The 24216-nt window shown below is 41.6% G+C and overlaps 1 protein-coding gene across 2 annotated transcripts; it reads right to left on the reverse strand.

Annotated features, from left to right (window-relative positions):
* Window positions 1–4298: 4298 nt before the first annotated feature.
* Window positions 4299–19889, reverse strand: LOC133555745 (gastrula zinc finger protein XlCGF57.1-like). 2 transcript variants are annotated; one of them, XM_061905066.1, is made up of 3 exons: window positions 19374–19889; window positions 7688–7780; window positions 4299–6195 (listed from the first exon to the last, which is right to left on the reverse strand). In XM_061905066.1, the coding sequence occupies exons 1-3, from the start codon at window positions 19558–19560 to the stop codon at window positions 4838–4840; spliced, it is 1638 nt and encodes a 545-aa protein (XP_061761050.1). In that variant the 5' UTR covers window positions 19561–19889; the 3' UTR covers window positions 4299–4837. The 2 variants fall into 2 exon arrangements, with proteins under 2 accessions (XP_061761050.1, XP_061761059.1); XM_061905075.1 differs by lacking the exon at window positions 7688–7780.
* Window positions 19890–24216: the final 4327 nt, after the last annotated feature.

The following is a 24216-nucleotide window of genomic DNA, read 5'->3' on the forward strand; positions in this document are numbered from 1 at the left end:
GTGGGTAGTCGTGTTCTTCTGCCAGACGATATACTTGTGCTGGTGGAAACGGGTGGTGATGTTGTTGCCCGTTTCACCAACATAGGGTGAAAGGATGACATAAACACAGTTTTTGGTGTGTCTGTCACCTCTGCACAGCGGCCGGAAGACCTTGCCATTCTGGCGGTTGAGCAGCCAGGGGATGGAAGCGGATCTCCGGGGGAACTGACCCGGGCCCTGACCAGTAAATTGCCCAGGCCGGGGTTCTTTCGGTAAGCTGACACCAAGTAGTGTTGTTTGAGCCTGCCACTTTTTTCCACAAAGTCCCAGAAATTTTGTTTCACTCTTCTAGCCACCTGTACCGCCGCAGGTTATAAGGTCGTGATGAGGCGGATCATGGACTCACCAAGGGGAGGCTTTTTCGGGTCCAGGAAGCACCTGAACTGTCTCCTGAGGAAGGATCTAGAATACCCCCTCTTCCTCAGGGCAGTAAACAGGGCTCCAGTGTCCGTAATAAAGTCCTCCCTCCTGGTGCAGATCCGGTGGAACCTCAACAACTGGGATTTGACCAGTCCCACGTAAGTATGTCGGGGGTGGAAACTGGAGGGCATGTGTGTCAGTCTGCTTAAAAAAAACTTAATGTCCAGGTGGTGAGTGGAGGAAAAGTCCGGACCTTTAAAGGTGGTAGTGTCCAGGAAGTCAACCGACGGGGGCTGGTGGTGGACTTGATGGTGATACTTGGGTTGTGGGTATTGAGGGTGTGCCGGAACACCTCAAAGTCCTCCATTGAATGAGCCCACACCCCCCAGATGTCATCGAGGTAACGTAGACAGTGGAGAGACTTAATTGGGCAGGTAGCCAGGGCAGAGGTCTCCCATTCTGCCATGAAAATATTGGCGTAGGCTGGAGCAAACTTTTTGCTGATGGCCGTGCCCTTGATTTGTAAATAAAACCGGCCATTGAACTCGAAATCATTCCTTCTGAGGTTAATATCGAGAAGCTGCAGAAGTTCTTTTTCGGGCCTGCTAACATCTCGATATTTGTAGAAAATATTTTTTACAGCTTGGTCAATATCAATATTTGTGTATAAGCTATCTATATCTATAGTGAATAAAATGGCATCTTGGGGAACGTCTGTATTTTTTTATTTTGTCAATGAAATCATATGTGTCCTTCAGGTAACTATCGTGTTTGATGGAGAGTGGGGTCAAATAAAAGTCAATGTATTCTGCCATCCTGTAGGTCTCACTGCCGCAGTCGGACACAATGGACCTCCATCCATCCGTTTTCTACCGCTTATTCCCTTTTGGGGTCGCGAGGGGCGCCGGCGCCTATCTCAGCTACAATCGGGCGGAAGGCGGCGTACACCCTGGACAAGTCGCCACCTCATTGCAGGGCGAACACAGATAGACAGACAACATTCAGACTCACATTCACACACTAGGGCCAATTTAGTGTTGCCAATCAACCCATCCCCAGGTGCATGTCTTTGGAAGTGGGAGGAAGCCGGAGTACCCGGAGGGAACCCACGCATTCACGGGGAGGACATGCAAACTCCACACAGCAAGATCCCGAGCCTGGGATTGAACCCAAGACTGCAGGACCTTCGTATTGTGAGGCAGACGCACTAACCCCTCTGCCAATGTGAAGCCCCACAATGGGCCTGCCTGATGGTATCACGTGGGGCTGGCTCCACTTGTGTGGCTCCTTGTGAATCTTGGGGAGCAATTAGAATCTGCGGGGACGGGGTTCCGATTCACCCAAAAGGTATGTTGTTTGGAGTTAATAAATATTTTATTTAATACGTTGTTAATTACTTTTACTATCATAGGAATGGTGTTGAGGTAAATGGGCGTGGTCAAAGGTGAGTAATAAACTGTCATTCAATTGTCTGGTGCCCTCCTAGACATATTGAGACCTGTCTACAATGACCACTGCGCTTCCCTTGTCTGCCGGTTTGATAACTATGTTCTTGTTGTGTTTCAGACTCTGGAGGGCCTCCGTTTTGTCACGCGTTAGATTGGGCGCCACCGCGAGGGCGCTACTCGACAGGAGCGATGGGTGCTCATCCGCCAGGACCAGCGTGTGGACCTCCTGAGGTAGCAGACCCGGTGAGGGCTCCCATTCGGACCTTGAGGTGAAAGGTCGCGGCCCAAGGGACTCTTGTTTTTCATAAAACACTGCAAGTTTGACACCCCTATGATATTCTTGCAGGTCGAATTTTACTTGATGGTGCCACTCGGAACTGAGGGTGGTGGACGGGACGAAACTGAGGCCTTTGTCGAGGAGGGAGCGCTGCAAGGAGGTAAGTATAAAATGTTTTGATAAATTTACAATGTTTTTGTTGTTGTTGTTTGCGTCTCCCCCCCCCGACAGGTCGGGTTTTTGGGGACGACAAATTTAAATGCTGAAGCCAGTGCTTCAGCATTTTCCTGGCCGTGTCCTCGGTCCAGTGGAGGTTGTCCCTACCCGTTGCTAACCCGTTGTCTGCCAATTCATTGTCCATGCAATGTTGCAGAGTTTTGTCAACCAAGACAGCCCCACAGCCTCCAGAGCCTTAAGGAACTCGGAGCGGATCTCATCCAACCCTGGAGCTTTGCCACCGAGGAGCTTTTTAACTACCTCTGCAATCTCATCCCCAGAAATAGGAGAGCCCACCACAGATTCCCCAGGCACTGCGTCTTCATTGGAAGACGTGTTGGTAGGATTGAGGAGGTCTTCAAAGTATTCCTTTCACCGATCCACAACATACGCAATCGAGGTCAGCAGAAAACCATCCCCGCCATACACGGTGTTGACATTGCACTGCTTCCCCTTCCTGAGGCGGCGGCTGGTGGTCCAGAATGGCTTTGGAGCCATCTAGAAGTTGTTTTCCATGGCTTCCCCGAACTCCTCCCATGTCCGAGTTTTTGCCTCCGCGACCACTGAAGCTGCACACCAGACACTGCTTCCTCATAGGAAGACGTGTTGGTGGGATTGAAGAGGTGTTCCAAGTATTCTCTCCACCGATCCACAACATCTGCAGTCGAGGTCAGCAGAAAACCATCCCCACCATACACGGTGTTGACATTGCACTGCTTCCCCTTCCTAAGGCGGCAGATGGTGGTCCTGAATTTTGAAGCCGTCCAGAAGTCATTTCCCATGGCTTGCCCGCACTCATGCCATGTCCGAGTTTTTGCCTTCGCTACCGCTGAAACCACACACCGCTTGGCCTGACGGTATCTGTCCACTGCTTTCGGAGTCCTATAAGCCAAAATAACCCCATAGTACTTTTTCTTCAGCTCGACGCTATCCCTCACCGCTGGTGTCTTCCAATAGGTTCTAGGATTACCGCCACGACAGGCACCAACTACCTTGCGGCCACAGCTCCAGTCAGCCGCCTCGACAATAGAGGTGCGGAACATAGTCCCCTCGGACTCAATGTCCAGCACCTCCCTCGTGACATGTTCAAAGTTCTTCCGGAGGTGGGAATTAAGAGTCTCTCTGACAGGAGACTTTGCTAGACGTTCCCGGCTGGATGTAGCCGGCGTAGTATTCCCATGCTAGTTAGCAGGTCTAGCAAGCACGCGTCTATCAGTCCAAAACGGCCCGATATGTCCACATCCAGAAGTGTCTGGCGGTCGTACGTGATCACGGAGTGACCACGATGTGAGCCAGCCATAAAGTTTGTAGAATTGTCCGGTATTTCTGCCAAATGTTCCATATTTAGCAGTAGCTCCTCGATGTCGCAGCCTTTCCGGGCGCCGCCATCTTGAATATATTAGTGGCGGGCCGTGCGTTTTCCACCCATGACACAACTACAAAATCGATCACAGAACTGCAGCCAAGGGCGTCCTAGTACCAAGTGCACATATGGACACCTTTTTCTTTGAACATGGTGTTTGTTATGGACAATCTGTGACGAGCACAATAGTCAAATAACAAAACACCACTCGGGTTCAGATCCAGGCGGCCATTCTTCCAAATCACGTCTCTCCAGGTTTCACTGTCTTTGCCAACATGAGCGTTGAAGTTCCCCAGTCGGACAAGGGAATCACCCGTTTCATATATATATATATATATATATATATATATATATATATATATATATATATATATATATATATATATATATATATATATATATATATATATATATATATATATATATATATATATATATATCACACACATAATTATATACAACATATGTAAGACAACAAAATAAGTCTGATTACAACAGAAGTGTCGCAAAAGTCATGTGTAAACAGTCAATCAGGCTTTCTGCTCCACCCAAAATACTTGTTTTATGTTGCTAACCATCTCAAAGAATCAGACCATTGTTCATAAAAAACAGACATTTTATTCTACAAGGTCACATGCAAAGGATACAGCGCTGGTTTCAAATTGCTTATACAAAAAAAATGTCTATCTTACAAAGGTGTGCATAATTACATAGTATAGTGTACAAGTACAAGTAGTAGGACTGCTGGCACCACCATGCTGGAGACTTGTTTTGGAGACAGCAAGCCTGTGAAGGGGCACACTGAACCCAATCATCATCACTTCTCAAATATTAGCAGAAGTACAGATTGGTGTGTTAGTACACAACTAAAATATGAGTAAGAATGAGTAATAAATGTAAACTATTGTTGGATGTTGTTTTCCAGGATGTGTAACTAAAACCTATTTATGTTTGCTATTGAAGTCATTGAAAAATACCTAAACAAGTGATTTGGGGTTTGTTTGATTGTCATTTAGTTGAAATCATAACAACAACAAGTATAGTCAGATGCTACTTAAACTTTCAGGACATGTCAGAAATGGGATAACGAACAAGTGATTCGATTTTGATGTTGATCCTGATCATCATTTGGATTCAGCCTTCTTTTGAAGGATAGTTACTACTGGGAGATTTGTCCTGTTGGAGGTCTGTGGAGCGCTTTTCTATTTTACTGCTGCTGGTCTCACCAGCACACTTGTGTTTGTTAAGTTGGTATTCATGAGAGAATCTTTCATCACACACACTGCAACTCAACACTTTTTCTCCAGTGTGTGTTCTCATGTGTCTTTTCAAATTTCGACTTCGTGTAAAACTTGAATCACAAACTGAACAGGAAAAAGGTTTTTCTCCAGTGTGTGTTCTTGTGTGATCTTTCAAACCGGCTTTCCTTGAAAAAGATAAGCCACAGACTGAACAAGAAAAAGGTTTTTCTCCAGTGTGTGTTTTCATGTGGATTTTCAAACGTTCACCTTGGACAAAATTAGAATTACACACAGAACATTTAAAAACGTCTTCCCCAGTGTGTCTTTTCAGGTGTTTTTTCAAATCTTGACTTCGTACATACCTTGAATCACACACAGAACACGAGAAAGGTTTTTCCCCTTTGTGTAATCTTGTGTGAACTTTCATAGTTTGCTTCCTTGCAAAAGATAAGTCACAGATTGAACAAGAAAAAGGTTTTTCTCCAGTGTGTGTTCTTGTGTGCTCTTTCATATTTCCCTTCCTTGTAAAAGATAAGCCACAAATTGAACAAGAAAAAGGTTTTTCCCCAGTGTGTATTCTCATGTGGGTTTTCAAATGGTGACCTCGGAAAAAACTTGAATTACACAGAGAACACGAAAAAGTTTTTTTTCCTGTGTGAGTTCTTGTGTGCTCTTTCATATTTTCCTTCCTTGTAAAAGATAAGCCACAGGTTGAACAACAAAAAGGTTTTTCTCCAGTGTGTCTTCTCAAGTGTGTTTTCAGAAGATAATGGTATTTAAAGGTTTTGTCACAGTGAGAACATGTTAAGTGAGTTTTGTCAGTGTGACATGTCTTATCATCTTTAGAGTCTTCATCATCAGTGTCAGGAGAGTGTGACGTTGTGTCCTCACTATCTGATAGAGGAGCTAAGAGCTTGTCTGCTTGTGATCCTCCACAGTGGTCTTTATCAGCTTCTGTTGTCATGTGTTGTGTTGAGCTGCTGCTTGGAGGCTCCGCCTCTCTCTTCTCCTCACTTTCACCTTTGACCTCATCATCTTCACTCTTCACAGGGATACCAGTCACTGGGAACTCCAGCAGTCCTTCAATATGCTCTCCCTCCTGACTAATGCTGTGTTCTGTTGCTTCGTCTTTAATATGGGGAGACTGTGGATCTTTAATGTGTTGGAGCTGTGGTATCTCTTCTTCCTTTTTAATGTGGAGGGGCTGTGGTTCCTCCTCCTGCTCCCGGAGATGATGTTCTTCCTCAAGGTCTGCGGGCCACGAGAAGACAAACACAAGCTTTAGAAACGTCCAGCTTTGCTCAGTCACATAAGACATTCATGGATTAGATTTATAAAGCGGTTTTCTAGACACTCAAAGCGCTGCACAGAGAAGTGAGAACCCATCATTCATTCCTTCACAGCATATGATTTCACATTCTCATCAGTTTTCCGTCACTGCAACAAGGGTACTTCTATCTGACACAAGAAAACCTTTAAGGAAATGCCTTCCTAGACCAAGGTACCAATCCACTTCATTTACATAAACACATCCTTAAAGTAATACCTGCACTCCGTAAATTGTAAACACCAAACGTGAAAGTGTGCTGTTTGCTCTCTGAATAAGTCATAGTCACACAAGAAATAATGTACTACATGCCAGCCAACTAGTGACCAGCTCACCCTGCTGGTTGACAAGAATTACGATGATTTTCCGCTTTATCTTTAGAGACATTAGAAATCTTGTCCAGGGTGTACACCGCCTCCCGCCCGAGTGCCGTGACAAGCGGTAGAAAATGGGTGGGTGAGATGGACTACAGTCAACATGTTAGCCAAATAAGATGCCTGTATTGCTTTCATTTAGACCAGTTCTGGGACAATTATGGCCCACGGCCCATTAAGTTAGGGAGACGTCAATACGATACGTTTTAAAATGACCGCCATGTCTTGAACTGCGATGGTTGGAATCTGTGCTTTTGAGTGTGTGTGCGTGTATATATATATATATATATGTATATATATATATATATATATATATATATATATACATATACATATATATATATATATATATATATATATATATATATACACACACACAAACAATAGTGGTCAAAAGTTGACATAATGTAATGGCTGTCTTGAGTTTCCAATACTTTCTAAAACTCTTATGTTTTTGTGATAGAGTGATTGGAGCACATACTTGTTGGTCACAAAAAATATTAATGAAGTTTTTTTTTTTAATTAATTTCTTATGGGTCTACTGAAAATGTGAGCAAATCTGCTGGGTCAAAAGTATACATACAGCAATGTTCATATTTGGTTACATGCCCCTTGCCAAGTTTGACTGCTATAGGGCGCTTTTGGTAGCCATCCACAAGCTTCTGGTTGATTTTTGACCACTCCACTTGACAAAATTGTTGGTTTTCTGACATGGACTTGTTTCTTCAGCATTTAAGTCAGGACTTTGGGTAGGCCATTCTAAAACCTTAATTCTAGTCTGATTTAGCCAATCCTCTAACACGTTTGACGTGTGTTTGGGGTCATTGTTCTGTTGGAACACCCAACTGCGCCCAGGACCCAACCTCCGGGCTGAAGATTTTAGGTAGTGCTGAAGAATTTGGAGGTAATCCTCCTTTTTCATTGTCCCATTTACTCTGTAAAGCACCAGTTCTATTGGCCGAAAAACAGACCCAGCGCACAATACTACCACCACCACCACGCTTGATGGTAGACATGGTGTTCCTGAAATCAAAGGCCTCACCTTTTCTTCTCCAAACATGTTGCTGGGTATTGTGTCCAAACAGCTCCATTTTTGTTTCATCTGAGCACAGAACTTTCGTCCAGAAGGTCTTATCTTTGTCCATGTGATGTCCATACACATACACAAGTGCCCACATGTACATGTATGTACATACAAATATATATATATATATATCCAACTATCGTGGGATCACACTCCTCAGCCTTCCCGGTAAGGTTTATTCAGGTGTACTGGAGAGGAGGCTTCGCCGGATAGTCGAACCTCGGATTCAGGAGGAACAGTGTGGTTTTCGTCCTGGTCGTGGAACTGTGGACCAGCTCTATACTCTCGGCAGGGTTCTTGAGGGTGCATGGGAGTTTGCCCAACCAGTCTACATGTGCTTTGTGGACTTGGAGAAGGCATTCGACCGTGTCCCTCGGGAAGTCCTTTGGGGAGTGCTCAGAGAGTATGGGGTATCGGAATGTCTTATTGTGGCAGTCCGCTCCCTGTATGATCAGTGTCAGAGCTTGGTCCGCATTGCTGGCAGTAAGTCGGACACGTTTCCAGTGAAGGTTGGACTCCGCCAAGGCTGTCCTTTGTCACCGATTCTGTTCATAACTTTTATGGACAGAATTTCTAGGCGCAGTCAAGGCGTTGAGGGGTTCCGGTTTGGTGGCCACGGGATTAGGTCTCTGCTTTTTGCAGATGATGTAGTCCTGATGGCTTCATCTGGCCGGGATCTTCAGCTCTCACTGGATCGGTTCGCAGCCGAGTGTGAAGCGACTGGAATGAGAATCAGCACCTCCAAGTCAGAGTCCATGGTTCTCGCCCGGAAAAGGGTGGAGTGCCATCTCCGGGTTGGGGAGGAGACCCTGCCCCAAGTGGAGGAGTTCAAGTACCTAGGAGTCTTGTTCACGAGTGGGGGAAGAGTGGATCGTGAGATCGACAGGCGGATCGGTGCGGCGTCTTCAGTAATGCGGACGTTGTATCGATCCGTTGTGGTGAAGAAGGAGCTGAGCCGGAAGGCAAAGCTCTCAATTTACCGGTCGATCTACGTTCCCATCCTCACCTATGGTCATGAGCTTTGGGTCATGACCGAAAGGATAAGATCACGGGTACAAGCGGCCGAAATGAGTTTCCTCCGCCGGGTGGCGGGGCTCTCCCTTAGAGATAGGGTGAGAAGCTCTGCCATCCGGGAGGAGCTCAACGTAAAGCCGCTGCTCCTCCACATTGAGAGGAGCCAGATGAGGTGGTTCGGGCATCTGGTCAGGATGCCACCCGAACGCCTCCCTAGGGATGTGTTTAGGGCACGTCCAGCTGGTAGGAGGCCACGGGGAAGACCCAGGAACCGTTGGAAAGACTATGTCTCCCGGCTGGCCTGGGAACGCCTCGGGATCCCCCGGGAAGAGCTAGACGAAGTGGCTGGAGATAGGGAAGTCTGGGCTTCCCTGCTTAGGCTGCTGCCCCCGCGACCCGACCTCGGATAAGCGGAAGATGATGGATGGATGGATGGATGGATATATATATATATATATATATATATATATATATATATATATATACATATACATATATATGTTGGTGACTTCCGGTTCCGGGTCACCGTGAGTGACTGCTCGCTGTTGCTAAAAAGCTAAATATCATTCTATCTGTATGCTTTTAATTGGTTAGCAGCTTTCTTTACAACTTCTCGAACATATTTAATAGTTCCGTTTAACTTACAAATCACCCGATCTCTGTCTCACCACTCCGTTTTCAGCTAGCTAGCTGCTAAGCTAACGAAGCTAGCACGGAGAAAGGCAGCGCCGGTCTGAAGGAAGATACTCCCCTGCACCACTTCCCCGAAGACAGCTGGCACTCCATTCTGCGACAGAAAGTTCTGTGAGTATGGCTTCCTGCGCTTCGTGCACCTTACTCATGGATAGGTTGGCTCTGCTAGAGAGCCGTGTCCGCCAGTTAGAGCAGTGTAATTTCGTAATTTTAGATGTTGCGGACACATCTGATAGAGAGATAACTAGCCCAGCCTGTAGCAGCCCTAAGCGGCCTACAAGCTACGGTGTACCGGTTGAGACGCATAATAGATTTAGCCCTTTAGCTAGTCCTACAGCCCACTCCACCAAGCACCACACTTTAGTCATAGGGGACTCCATCACCCAAAACATAAAGCTTAGCAAACCAGCCACAATTAAGTGTATTCCCCGGGCAAGAGCACCTGACATTGAAGCTAATCTTAGGAAGCTAACTCGCAACAGGCCTAGTAAATATGTACGACAGGCAAATCACACCACTGGTTATGCGAAAATAGTTTTACACGTTGGCTCCAATTATACTAGGATGAGACAGTCAGTGATTACAAAAAGAAACATAGCCAGGACTTGCGATCTCGCTAGAAAGATGTCCAGGCATCGAGTAATTGTCTCTGGCCCCCTGCCTGCGAGAGGCAATGATGAGAGATATAGCAGATTAGTCTCGCATAATAAGTGGCTGGCTAGCTTCTGTAGACAACAGGGATTTACGTTTATTGATAATTGGCCCTCTTTCTGGGGCAAACCTGGCTTGCTGATGAGAGACGGCCTTCACCCTAACCGGGAATGCGCTATCATCTTCTCTAGGAACATAGATTTCTCGTTGAGTAACATTTGACTAACTGCACTAGAGCAAGCCCGGTCACAGGCAATTACAGAGCCTGCTAGTCTGGGTGAGGAGTCAGTTAAAATAGAACTAGCAAGCGCCAGGCTGGATAATCCCTGCAAACATAGCAATTTTCTTAGAATAATACACATCTCACATAATGTTTTTTCTGCTATGACTGTGTCAGAGTTGGACATGCGTTCTACTAAGGTGGCAAATTATGATGCTTTCAGTTTATCGCAGCATCAAGCAAACAATCTGAAAATACCCGTCATATCAATTCCCAGATATGGTCGTAATTAGTTTAAGTGCACTACGCATAATAAACGCAACAATATTAACATTGATACTATGGATAATTTGATCCAAAACTCCTTTAAACAGCCCACTACCTATAATATGGGCTTTATAAACATAAGATCATTGTCTCCCAAAACGTTATTAGTTAATTAGGTCATTAGAGACAACAACCTTGACGTCATCGGTCTCAGCGAAACCAGACAACTTTTTAGCGCTAAACGAGGCTTCTCCTTCTAACTATACGAATGCGCATATTGCCCGTCCCCTTAAAAAGGGCGGGGGGTCGCACTAATATACAACGAAAACTTAGTCCTAACCTAAATAATAAATATAAATCGTTTGAGGTGCTCACTATGAGGTCTGTCGCACCGCTGCCTCTACAGTATATTTGGCTGTTATCTACGGCTCCCCAGGGCCCTATTCGGACTTTATCAGTGAATTCTCAGAGTTTGTTGCTGATCTAGTGACGCACGCCGAAAATATAATTATAATGGCGGACTTTAATATCCATATGAATACCCCTTCGGACCCACCGTGCGTGGCGCTCCAGACTATAACTGATAGCTGTGGTCTTATACAAATAATAAATGAACCAACGCATCACAACAGTAATACGATAGACCTAGTGCTTGTCAGGGGTAAAACCGTTTCCAAAGTTATGATACTCTTGTATACTAAAGTAATCACTTTCCTCTGGTACTGTTCCCCTAGCATTCAAAAAAGCGGTTATTCATCCTCTCCTTAAAAGACCTAACCTCAATCCTGATCTCATGGTAAACCACCGACCGGAGTCTCACCTTCCCTTTATTTTGAAAATCCTCGAAAAAATTGTTGCAGATAGCTAAATGAACACTTAGCATCTAACAATCTACAATCCCTGTTTCCATATGAGTTGGGAAATTGTGTTAGATGTAAATATAAACGGAATACAATGATTTGCAAATCACTTTTAACCTATTTTCAGTTGAATATGCTACAAAGACAACATATTTTTGCAAATAATCATTAACTTTAGAATTTGATGCCAGCAACACGTGACAAAGTAGTTGGGAAAGGCGCCAATAAATACTGTTGAGGCTGTTGAGGAATGCTCATCAATCACTTTTTTGGAACATCCCACAGGTGTGCAGGCTAATTGGGAACAGGTGGATGCCATGATTGGGTATAACAGCAGCTTCCATGAAATGCTAAGTAATTCACAAACAAGGATGGCGTGAGGGTCACCAATTTGTAAGCAAATTGTCAAACAGTTTTAGAATAACATTTCTCAACGAGCTATTGTAAGGAATTCAGGGATTTTACCATCTACGGTCCGTAAAATCATCAAAAGGTTCAGAGAATCTGGAGAAATCACTGCACATAAGCGATGATATTACGGACTTTTGAACCCTCAGGCGGTACTGCATCAAAAACCGACATCAGTGTATAAAGGATATCACCACATGGGCTCAGGAACACTTCATAAAACCACTGTCAGTAACTACAGTTTGTTGCTACATCTGTAAGTGCAAGTTAAAACTCTGCTATGCAAAGCAAAAACCCATTTATCAACAACACAAAGAAACGCCGCCAGCTTCACTGGGCCCGAGCTCATCTAAGATGGACTGATGCAAAGTGGAAAAGTGTTCTGTGGTCTGACGAGTCCACATTTCAAATTATATTTGGAAACTGTGGACGTGGTGTCCTCCGGAACGAAGAATAAAATAACCATCCGGATTGTTATAGGCGCAAAGTTCAAAAGCCAGCATCTGTGATGGTATGGGGGTGTATTAGTGCCCAAGGCATGGGTAACTTACACATCTGTAAAGGCACCATTAATGCTGAAAGGTCCATACAGGTTTTGGAGCAACATATGTTGTCATCCAAGCAACGTTATCAAGGACGTCCCTGTTTATTTCAGCAAAATAATGCCAAGCCATGTGTTACAACAGCGTGGCTTCGTAGTAACAGAGTGCGGGTACTTTCCTGGCCCGCCTGCAGTCCAGACATGTCTCCCATCGAAAATTTGTGGCACATTATGAAGCATAAAATACGACAGCGGAGACCCCGGACTGTCGAACGACTAAAGCTCTACATAAAACAAGAAATGGGAAAGAATTCCACTTTCAAAGCTTCAACAATTAGTTTCCTCAGTTCTCAAATATTTATCGAGTGTTGTTAAAAGAAAAGGTGATGTAACACAGTGGTGAACATGCCCTTTCCCAACTACATTGGCATGTGTTGCAGCCATGAAATTCTAAGTTAATTATTTGCAAAAAAAAATAAAGTTTATGAGTTTGAACATCAAATAGCTTGTCTTTGTAGTGCATTCAACTGAATATGGGTTGAAAAGGATTTGCAAATCATTGTATTCAGTTTATATTTACATTTAACACAATTTCCCAACTCATATGGAAACGGGGTTTGTATGTGAAACCTTTCAATTCGGTTTCAGGGCAAATCACTCTACGGAGATAGCCCTCGCAAAAATGACTAATGATCTATTGCTAACGATGGATTCTGATGCGTCATCTATGTTGCTGCTCCTCGATCTTAGTGCCGCTTTCGATACCGTCAATCATAATATTTTATTAGAGCGTATCGAAACATGAATTTGTATGTCAGACTTAGCCCTGTCTTGGGTTAACTCCTATCTTACTGACAAGATGCAGTGCGTCTCCTATAACAATGTGATCTCAGACTATGTTAAGGTAACGTGTGGAGTTCCCCAGGGTTTGGTCCCTGGCCCTACACTCTTCAGCATCTACATGCTGCCGCTAGGTGACATGATACGCAAATACGGTGTTAGCTTTCACTGTTATGCTGATCACAGCCAACTCTACATGCCCCTAGAGCTGACCAACACACCGGATTGTAGTCAGCTGGAGGCGTGTCTTAATGAAATTAAACAATGGATGTCCGCCAACTTTTTGCAACTCAACTCCAAAATAACAGAAATGCTGATTATCATTCCTGCTAGACATCGACCTCTATTTAATAATACAACTTTAACATTTGACAACCAAACAATTAAACAACGCGACTCTGTAAAGAATCTGGGTATTATCTTCAACCCAACTCTCTCGTTTGAGTAACACATTAAAAGCGTTACTAAAACGACCTTCTTTCATCTCCGTAATATCGCTAAAATTTGCTCCATTTTGTCCACTAACGACGCTGAGATCATTATCCATGTGTTTGTTACGTCTCGTCTCGATTACTGTAACGTATTATTTTCGGGTCTCCCCATGTCTAGCATTAAACGATTACAGTTGGTACAAAATGCGGCTGCTGGACTTTTGACAAGAACAAGAAAGTTTGATCACATTACACCTATACTGGCTCACCTGCACTGGCTTCCTGTGCACTTAAGATGTGACTTTAAGGTTTTACTACTTACGTATAAAATACTACACGGTCTAGCTCCAGCCTATCTTGCCGATTGTATTGTACCATATGTCCCGGCAAGAAATCTGCGTTTAAACGACTCCGGCTTATTAGTGATTCCCAGAGCCCAAAAAAAGTCTGCGGGCTATAGAGCGTTTTCCGTTCGGGCTCCAGTACTCTGGAATGCCCTCCTGGTAACAGTTTGAGATGCTACCTCAGTAGAAGCATATAAGTCTCATATTAAAACTCATTTGTTTACACTAGCCTTTAAATAGACCCCCTTTTTAGACCAGTTGATCTGCCGTTTCTTATCTTTTTCTCCTATGTCCCCCCACCTCGTTAATTCAACAGTCGTTCAGTGTCGGGACCCAGGATGGACCACTCGCCTGTTGTTTCGGTTGGGGACATCTCTGCGCTGCTGATCCGCCTCCGCTTGGGATTGTTTCTTGCTGGCTCCACTTTGGATGGGACTCTCGCTACTATATTGGATCCACTTTGGACTTGATTCTCACGGTTACGTTAGATCCACTATGGATTGAACTTTCACAATATCATGTTGGATCCGCTCGACATCCATTGTTGGAGGGGGTGCCCACATATGCGGTCCTCTCCAAGGTTTCTCATAGTCATCATTGTCCCACTGGGGTGAGTTTTTCCTTGCCCTTATGTGGGCCCTACCGAGGATGTCGTTGTGTTTTGTGCAGCCCTTTGAGGCACTTGTGATTTAGGGCTATATAAATAAACATTGACTGATTGACATGTATGTACCTACATACATACATACATACATACATATATATATATATATATATATATACACATATATATATTTATATATATGTATATATATGTATATATATATATATATATATACATACATACATACATACATACATACATATATATATATATATGTATATATATATATATATATATATATATATATATATATATATATATGTATATATATATATATATATATATATATATATATATATATATATATATATATATATATATATATATATATATATATATATATATATATATATATATATATATATGTATATATATATACAAACCCCGTTTCCATATGAGTTGGGAAATTGTGTTAAAAGTAAATATAAACAAAATACAATGATTTGCAAATCCTATTCAACCCATATTCAATTGAATGCAATACAAAGACAAGATACCGTATTTCCTTGAATAGCCGCCGGGGCGCTATTTAATTTAAAACCTCTTCTTACTCCTGCGGTTATTCAAGGCATGCGGTAAAAGTAAGCGAGTGCCAATAATTGCAGTATAAATTTGAGAGTGATAAAAAAAATTTGTATAAAAAATTATTCTGCGGCCGCGGCCCTGTGGTTGAGGACCACTGCTCTACAACATGTCATTGCGCCCACCTTTACACCATGTTATCTGCGTGGCGGCCGGACGCATGCATTTCGTTGCTTCTCATACGAGATTGCAATGCATACTTGGTCAACAGCCACACCTTTTACACTGATGGTTGTGATATAAATAACTTTAACACTCTTACTAATATGCGGCACACTCTGTGAACCCACACTAAACCCATTTCTGGAGAACATCGGCTCTGTAACACATTATAAATGCAACATAACACTTACCCACAATGCCATGCATCCATGACTCTTGGCTATATTATACACGCGCTCCCAACCCCGCCCACCTCAACCGACGCACGGAGAGTGGGGTGGGGGTGGGGGGGTGTTGGTGCTAGCGGGGTGTATAATATAGCCGGTAAGAGTCATGGATGATTACATTCTGGGTAAGTGTCAAGTTGCGTTTATAATGTGTTACAGAGCCGATGTTCTCCAGAAATGTGTTTGTTATTCTTGTTTGGTGTGGGTTCACAGTGTGTGGCGCATATCAGTAAGAATGTTAAAATTGTTTTATATCACAACCATCAGTGTGATCTGTATGGCTGTGGAACAAGACCCCTGGTTTACACATAGTTAAAGCAAAAAATACCTCCTCCGCCATTTTGGAAATGACGACAGGGAAAGTGTCACTCATGACGTCTCGAATTTCACCCGGTGATAAAAGTAAGCATGCGCTTATAAACTTGGGGAGCGAGTTTGACCCGGCAATAATTCAAGGCAGGCGCATATTCAAGGAAATACAGTATTTGATATTCTAACTCATAAACTTTATTTTTTTTTTGCAAATAATAATTAACTTGGAATTTCATGGCTGCAACACGTGCCTAAGTAGTTGGGAAAGGGCATGTTCACTGCTATGTTACATCACCTTTTCTTTTAACAATACTCGATAAATATTTGGGAACTGAGGAAACTAATTGTTGAAGCTTTGAAAGTGGAATTCTTTCCCATTTCTTATTTTATGTAGAGCTTTAGTCATTCAACAGTCCGGGGTCTCCGCTGTCGTATTTTATGCTTCATAATGCGCCACACATTTTCCATGGGAGACTAGTCTTGACTGCAGGCGGGCCAGGAAAGTACCTGCACTCTTTTTTTACAAAGCCACGCTGTTGTAACACGTGCTGAATGTAGCTTGGCATTGTTTTGCTGAAATAAGCAGGGGCGTCCATGAAAATGACAGCGCTTAGATGGCAGCATACATTGTTCCAAAACCTGTATGTACCTTTCAGCATTAATGGTGCCTTCACAGATGTGTAAGTTACCCGCCCATACCATCACAGATGCTGGCTTTTTAACTTTGCGTCGATAATAGTCTGGATGGTTCGCTTCCCCTTTGGTCCAGATGACACGATCTCGAATATTTCCAAAAACAATTTGAAATGTGGAATCGTCAGACCACAGAACACTTTTCTACTTTGCATCAGTCCATCTTAGTGATCTCGGGCCCAGAGAACCCGGCGGCGTTTCTGGATGTTGTTGATAAATGGTTTTCGCTTTGCATAGTAGAGCTTTAACTTGCACTTACAGATGTAGCGACCAACTGTATTTAGTGACAGTGGTTGAACCTTTTGATGATATTATGGACCGTAGATGTTGAAATCCCTGAATTTCTTGCAATTTCACTTTGAAAACGTTGTTTTTTAAACTGTTTGACTATTTGCTCACGCAGTTGTGGACAAAGAGGTGTACCTTGCCCCATCCTTTCTTGTGAAAGACAGAGCATTTTATAGGAAGCTGTTTTGTATACCCAATCATGGCAACCACCTGTTCCCAATTAGCCTGCACACCTGTGGGATGTTCCAAATAAGTGTTTGATGAGCATTCCTCAACTTTATCAGAAATGTATTGCCACTTTTCCCAACTTCTTTGTCACGTTTTGCTGGCATAAAATTCTAAAGTTAATGATTATTTGCAAAAAAAAATATGTTAATTAATTTGAACATCAAATATGTTTTCGTTGTTGTGCATTCAATTGAATATGGGTTGAAAATGATTTGCAAATCATTGTATTTCGTTTATATTTACATCTAATGCAATTTCCCAACTCATATGGAAACGGGGTTTGTAGTCATTTATCTCGTTAGAAAGACTACTTACAATGGGCACGGTAACATGATTCCATTCCACCAATCCAAACTAAGCACTAGTGACCTTTGACTTCATTTCACCAATCAAACGGAGCCTGGCAGTCACATGACCCCACTCAAACTACACTGTCAAAATAACATGATGTCATAACTCTTCAATGTTTACACACACCCACACACACACACATTTTAGCATCTATATTCCTTACAATATCTAATTATTTTGATTCTATATTCAGTGATAGCTAACGTTAGATCAGGGCTCTGGAGCCGCATGCGGTTCTTTCATGCCTCCGCTATTGCTCCCTTTGGCTTTGAAACCGAATGTCAACAAATAATGGTTACTTGATTTAATATATTTCATCTTATTTAGTTAGTTTATTTTAATTCAACAGTTGTTATTTTGGAAAGTTCTGGGATCTTGTCATAGGAAAATAAAACACATTTGAATATATTGTCGATAGAAATGTATGTCACAGCCCTTATGTGACATCTCTTGCTGCCATGCAATTGTATTGTTTTTAGCGGTCAACCTCTAGCAATGAACGGATCAAAAAAAAGATTTTGAGATTTGTATTTTTAATTCATGAATAAGCGAAGGAACAGTGTTTTTTTTCTAATGTTCAAAAGAATTCGGTGATTTGTTTTGTTATACTCAAAAATAAAAATCAAATCGTTTTTGTCAAGTGTTTGATGTCATAAGTCAAGTGTAAGGAAACTCTAAGTGGTGTTATCGTCATTTTAGGAATCGAACAGAGTTTGTGGCTCTAGGTGGGTTTTATTTGAGGGGAAATGCGCTAAAATGGCTCTTTGTATGCTGAAGGTTGCCGACCCCTGCGTTAGATCAACACACAAAGATAAAGTGCGTGCACATGGTACGTACCGGTGTAGTGACATCATTTTGTGCTAAAAGCCATGTTTAGTAGATGATATTCTGCTTTCATGGATAAATATTTTCTTTTTAGACATTGTTTTAACATTATCTGATTTTTTTACAGACTTTAAACACATCACCGTTCCTGGGCACTGACTACATTGAAACCCTATCAGCGTCACTTCTCATTCTGGCATGTGTACTAGTGGCATTATGATCAGTAATGTAAATGCATGTGCTGTCAGTCATGTTATGTTACTGATACATGCTAGTGGACAAAACTATTATAGTATTACTTGGCTATAAAAAGCTGAATGAGGTCTTATTAGTATGTGTGCACATGTGTGTTACTGTATATGTTGTTTGTGTGCTAATATTATAATTGTTATTTAGAAATATTGGTATCACTTCTAATTTTTTTCTGTGCTACTTACTAAATGTTATCATTTAGTAGCACCGGTGCCCGAGTGAAAAAGCAATGTGTACATCCCTAGTTATCATTGAATGTATATTCTATCATGACAACAACAACATGACTGTGAATTGTTAGTTGCTTCTCTCGGACTGTTTCTGTGTGTGTACTAGACAGCAGTAGGTGACTAGCATGAACACCAAACTAATTCCTAACCATTTTTATTCAATTTAATTATCCATCCATCCATGTTCTACCACTTGTCCCTTTCGGGGTCGCTGGAGCCTTTCTCAGCTAGTCATTGTGAAAGAAAATGGACATTTGAAAATATGTATACGTTCTGTTAAACCACTAATGCTAACATGAGCAAGTCAGTGATGATCTAGTTATATTTTTGGGTAAAAAAAATGTTTTAATATTAAACAAGTTGCAAACGGACACTTTAGTGCTTGCTGTCATTTTAATTTGCTAAACTACCTCTGTAACAAAACCTAGGGATGTTTTCTGTTGGTTATCCATGTTCTTCTTTAGTTACATTTGCAGGCCATATTGTTTACTTTCACTTGGCAGTGTCATTTTCTTGTTAATAATCAAATAGTAAACATGTGAGAGTAAGAAGTCAACAAACCTGTTCTGTGTAACACAACTTCATGTTTCTTGAAAACAGCGTTCAGTAGTCGATTGTTCTCCTCTTTTGTCCTAGAAAGTTCCGCCTCGTATTCTGCTATCGTTCTTTCTAACACTGCAAATATTTCTTCAACGGCAGCAGTTAGTCGCTGATCCACCAACGCCCTCAACATTTGTAATGTAGACATTTTCACACAATTACAACACTTTACTCTCACACGTCACCTCTACTTAGCGATGTGTTGATAACGTCCGCGTTTCTTTGTTAGCAGCTAACAAGCTAAGCTAACTAGCGAGCTAAGCTAACTAACAAGCAAAGATAGCACGAGAAGCGGCACAGTGCTTCGAGCGCATCGAGACGATTTCATCCTTAAACAAAGAATCAGAGATGTATGTTATACGACGTAATTATTTCAAACTGGATAATAAATAATAAGACCGACTTATTAGCGTCCTGCACACTGCTTTCTCAGTCGATGTGCTTTCACGACAGTTTGCACACTTGACGTTACGAGGCAGTACAGCTCGCTTCTGCTGTCTTCCGTTTACGCCGGAAGCTAGGAATGACGTCACAGCCGAGTGGACGAAGACAGAGGCTATTGTAAGATGGAATTAATCTTCAAGACACTTTACAAATTTGACTTCGGCAATTTTTCCCGCAAAACAATGAAGACTTTGTACTGCAATGGTAATAACTCTATAAAGCTCAAATCTGCTACATGTCCGAGGTTCCAATTAAAATGTGGGAAAATGCAAGGATGTCCCAATTCTCCATATTTATTTTTGTTAGCTGCCCAGTTGTTATGGGATCATATACAAAGTAGTCGTTTAAAGGGGATCTCTATATTAGACAGAGAAATAACTATCAGCCACCTGGCTGACGACACAACACTCTTTTTGAAGGACTCTTGTCAAATTCCTCCTGCCTTGGATGTGATTCATGTTTTTTCCTTGGCTTCTGGTCTCCGTCTAAATGTGAATAAGTGTGAACTAATGGCTGTGAAGAGATGTGAAATGATGTCTAAATGCCAAATTCCAATTAAGGATAATATTAATTACCAAGGAATACTTATTACTAAAAATCAGAGTTCTATATCGGTCTTGAACTTTACTCCAATTGTAGAAAAAACTAAGGAAAGATTGAACCAATGACTACAGAGAGATTTATCCTTAAAAGGCAGAGCCTTGCTTTCCAAAGCAGAAGGTATCTCCAGACTATTTCTTTAGATGTTAACCAAAACATATATAAGACTATTGACAAAATACTTGTTGACTTTATTTGAAAAAACAGAATTCATTGTATTAAGAAATCTGTTATAATGAACAATTACAATCAGGGTGGTCTAAACTTTCTTGATTTCACTACACTAAACAGCACCTTTAAGATTAATTGGATAAGACACTATTTGAAAGACCCTACCTCACTTTGGAACTTCATTTCTCATCATGTATTTTCTAACCTTGGAGGCCTAAAATGTTTGCAATTGTGTAATTATAACATTGATAGGATTCCTGTTGCGCTCTCAAACTTCCACAAGCAAGCCCTTCTAGCATGGTCTCTTATATACGTACAAGCACAATTCTTCACCTACCAAATATTTCATTTGGAACAATAAAGACATATGTTACAAAAGGAAATCTCTTTTCCTCAACACTTGGTTCAAAAATACAATTATTTTAATGAGTCAGCTTTTCAATAAGGAAGGTCAATTTTTTAATTGCCAAGAATTTTTCAACCATTTTTAGGTCCCTGTGACTCCCAAACAATTTGCCATTGTACAAACCCCGTTTCCATATGAGTTGAGAAATTGTGTTAGATGTAAGTATAAAGGGAATACAATGATTTGCAAATCATTTTCAACCCATATTCAGTTGAAAATGCTATAAAGACAATATATTTGATGTTAAAACTGATTTAAAACATTGTTTGCACGGCGTGGCGCAGTGCAAGAGTGGCAGTGCGCACCCCGAGGGCCCCTGGTTCCATCCCCACCTAGTACCAACCTCGTCACGTCCGTTGTGTCCTGAGCAAGACACTTCACCCTGGCTCTTGATGGGTGCTGGTTAGCGCCTTGCATGGCAGCTCCCTCCATCAGTGTGTGAATGTGTGTGTGAATGGGTAAATGTGGAAGTAGTGTCAAAGCGCTTTGAGTACTTTGAAGGTAGAAAAGTGCTATACAAGTACAACCAATTTATTTATCATTTAAATAATCATTCACTTTAGAATTTGATGCCAGCAACACGTGACAAAGAAGTTGGGAAAGTTGGCAATAAATACTGATGAAGTTGAGGAATGCTCATCAAACACCTATTTAGAATATCCCACAGGTGTGCAGGCTAATTGGGAACAGGTGGGTGCCATGATTGGGTATAAAAGCAACTTCCATGAAATGCTAAGTAATTCACAAACAAGGATGGGGCGAGGGTCACCAATTTGTAAGCAAATTGTCGAACAGTTTTAGAAGAACATTTTTCAACGAGCCATTGCCAGGAATTTAGGGATTCTACCATCTATACACCATAAAATTATCAAAAGGTTCAGAGAATCTGGAGAAATCCCTGCACGTAAGCAATGATATTACGGACCTTTGATCACTCAGGTGGTACTGCATCAAAAAACGATATCAATGTGTAAAGGATATCACCATATTGGCTCAGAACACTTCAGAAAACCACTGTCAGTAACTACAGTTGATCTCTACATCTGTAAGTGCAAGTTAAAACTCTACTATGCAGAGCGAATGCCATTTATCAACAACACAGAGGAATGCCGCCGGCTTGGCTGGGCCTGCGCTCATTAAGACGGACTGATGCAAAGTAGGAAAGTGTTCTGTGGTCTGACGAGTCCACATTTCGAATTATATTTGGAAACTGTGGACGTGGTGTCCTCTTGAACAAAAAGGAAAATAACCATCCGGGTTGTTATAGGCGCAAAGTTCAAAAGCCAGCATCTGTGATGGTATGGGGGTGTATTAGTGCCCAAGGCAGGGGTAACTTACACATCTGTGAAGGCACCATTAATGCTGAATGGTCCATAAAGGTTTTGGAGCAACATATGTTGTCATCCAAGCAACGTTATCATGGACGCCTCTGCTTATTTCAGCAAAACAATGCCATGCCACGTGTTACAACAGCGTGGCTTCGTGGTAAAAGAGTGCGGGTACTTTCCTGGCCCGCTTGCAGTCCAGACATGTGTCCCACCGAAAATGTGTGGCGCATTATGAAGCATAAAATACGACAACAAGACCCCGGACTGTTGATCAACTTAAGCTATACATCAAGCAAGAACGGTAAAGAATTCCACTTTCAAAGCTTCAACAATTAGTTTCCTCAGTTCCCAAACGTTTATTGAGTGTTGTTAAAAGAAAAGGTGATGTAACACAGTGGTGAACATGCCTTTTCCCAACTACTTTGGCACGTGTTTCAGCCATAAAATTCTAAGTTAATTATTATTGGCAAAAGTTTATGAGTTTGAACATCAAATATCTTGTCTTTGTAGTGCATTCAATTGAATATGGGTTGAAAAGGATTTGTAAATCATTGTATTCCGTTTATATTTACATCTAACACAATTTCCCAACTCATATGTAAACAGGGTTTGTATTTGATGCCATTCCAACAGGTGTTGTTATGTTGTACACGGCATACACATCTCCTCTTTCTGCTGTAAAAATAGTGAATGATCCACTTGAAACTCCTGTGGGGAAACTTTGCTTTGATCAGAAAAATAACAGAAAAATCTGCAGCTTATTCCAAAATGATTGTGTGTCTGTCTCCTATGTAATTGCGCTGTGGAATAATGTTGTGAATGACATCTGCTGGGTCAAAACATGGCCCCTTCCTAACAGGTATTTACTTACCAACAAAGTCAAAAAGACATCTTTTAAAATCATTCATGGTTATTACCCTGTAAAGACTGTGACGGTTAGATAGAAGAAGGACATTGATGTTACCTCCACCTTATGTACCATGCATCCAGAGATTGTTTACCACTTGTTTTGGACTTGTGAAAACACTCCATCTCTATGGCAGGGCATCTGTCTCTTCATCCTGGACAATATTTATGACAAATTTGTGCTTTGTTTTAAAGATGTGATATTTGGTTTTACACTGTTTGAACAAAAATTTGAAAAGGAATTTTACCTTTGCAGCCTCATTATTTTATTGGCTAAGTTTTATATTCATAAATGTAAGTTTCTCAATAACTGACCTGTCTTTTGTGCCTTAAAAAAAGAATTTGAACTCTACATTAAAACACTCTCTACCTCTAACAACATAAAAGCTGTGAAAACGATAATGCTGTGTTCCAAATTTAATTTATTTACTGAATCTGAGTGAACCTATGGCTTTGCACTTTGTTTATTATATATATATATATATATATATATATTTGTATTCTATTTTTGTTACTTTGAATTTACAACCCCCTAGCGCTGTTCTGTACTGTTTTTATAATGTTTTGTAATGTTTTATACTTTTGTTGGACTTATTTTGATTAATGTTTCTCAACTGTTTGTAAATGTTGAAATTTATAAAGAAACATTTACAAAAAAAAAATGATTGAAATAAAGTGGTCCTCGTGGAAAACTGGAGCCTCTGTCTTTGTTATTGTAACCGAGGATTTATATATGTCGCCTAAACTGTATAAAAGTACAAAATAACAAACACGGAGGCTCCAGTTTTACACGAAGGACCACTTTATTTCCTCTCTTTCAAAAACCTCCGCTCCACTCAACCTGTCTCCACTTCTGCTCCTAGGGCCTTCAAAATAAGAGCTCAAGGCATATACTGTAGAAAAGTAAAAGTACCATTGATTGTCACACACACACTAGGTGTAGTGAAAT

The sequence above is a fragment of the Nerophis ophidion genome, linkage group LG01 (assembly GCF_033978795.1).
Source record: "Nerophis ophidion isolate RoL-2023_Sa linkage group LG01, RoL_Noph_v1.0, whole genome shotgun sequence".
Lineage (NCBI taxonomy): Eukaryota > Metazoa > Chordata > Actinopteri > Syngnathiformes > Syngnathidae > Nerophis > Nerophis ophidion.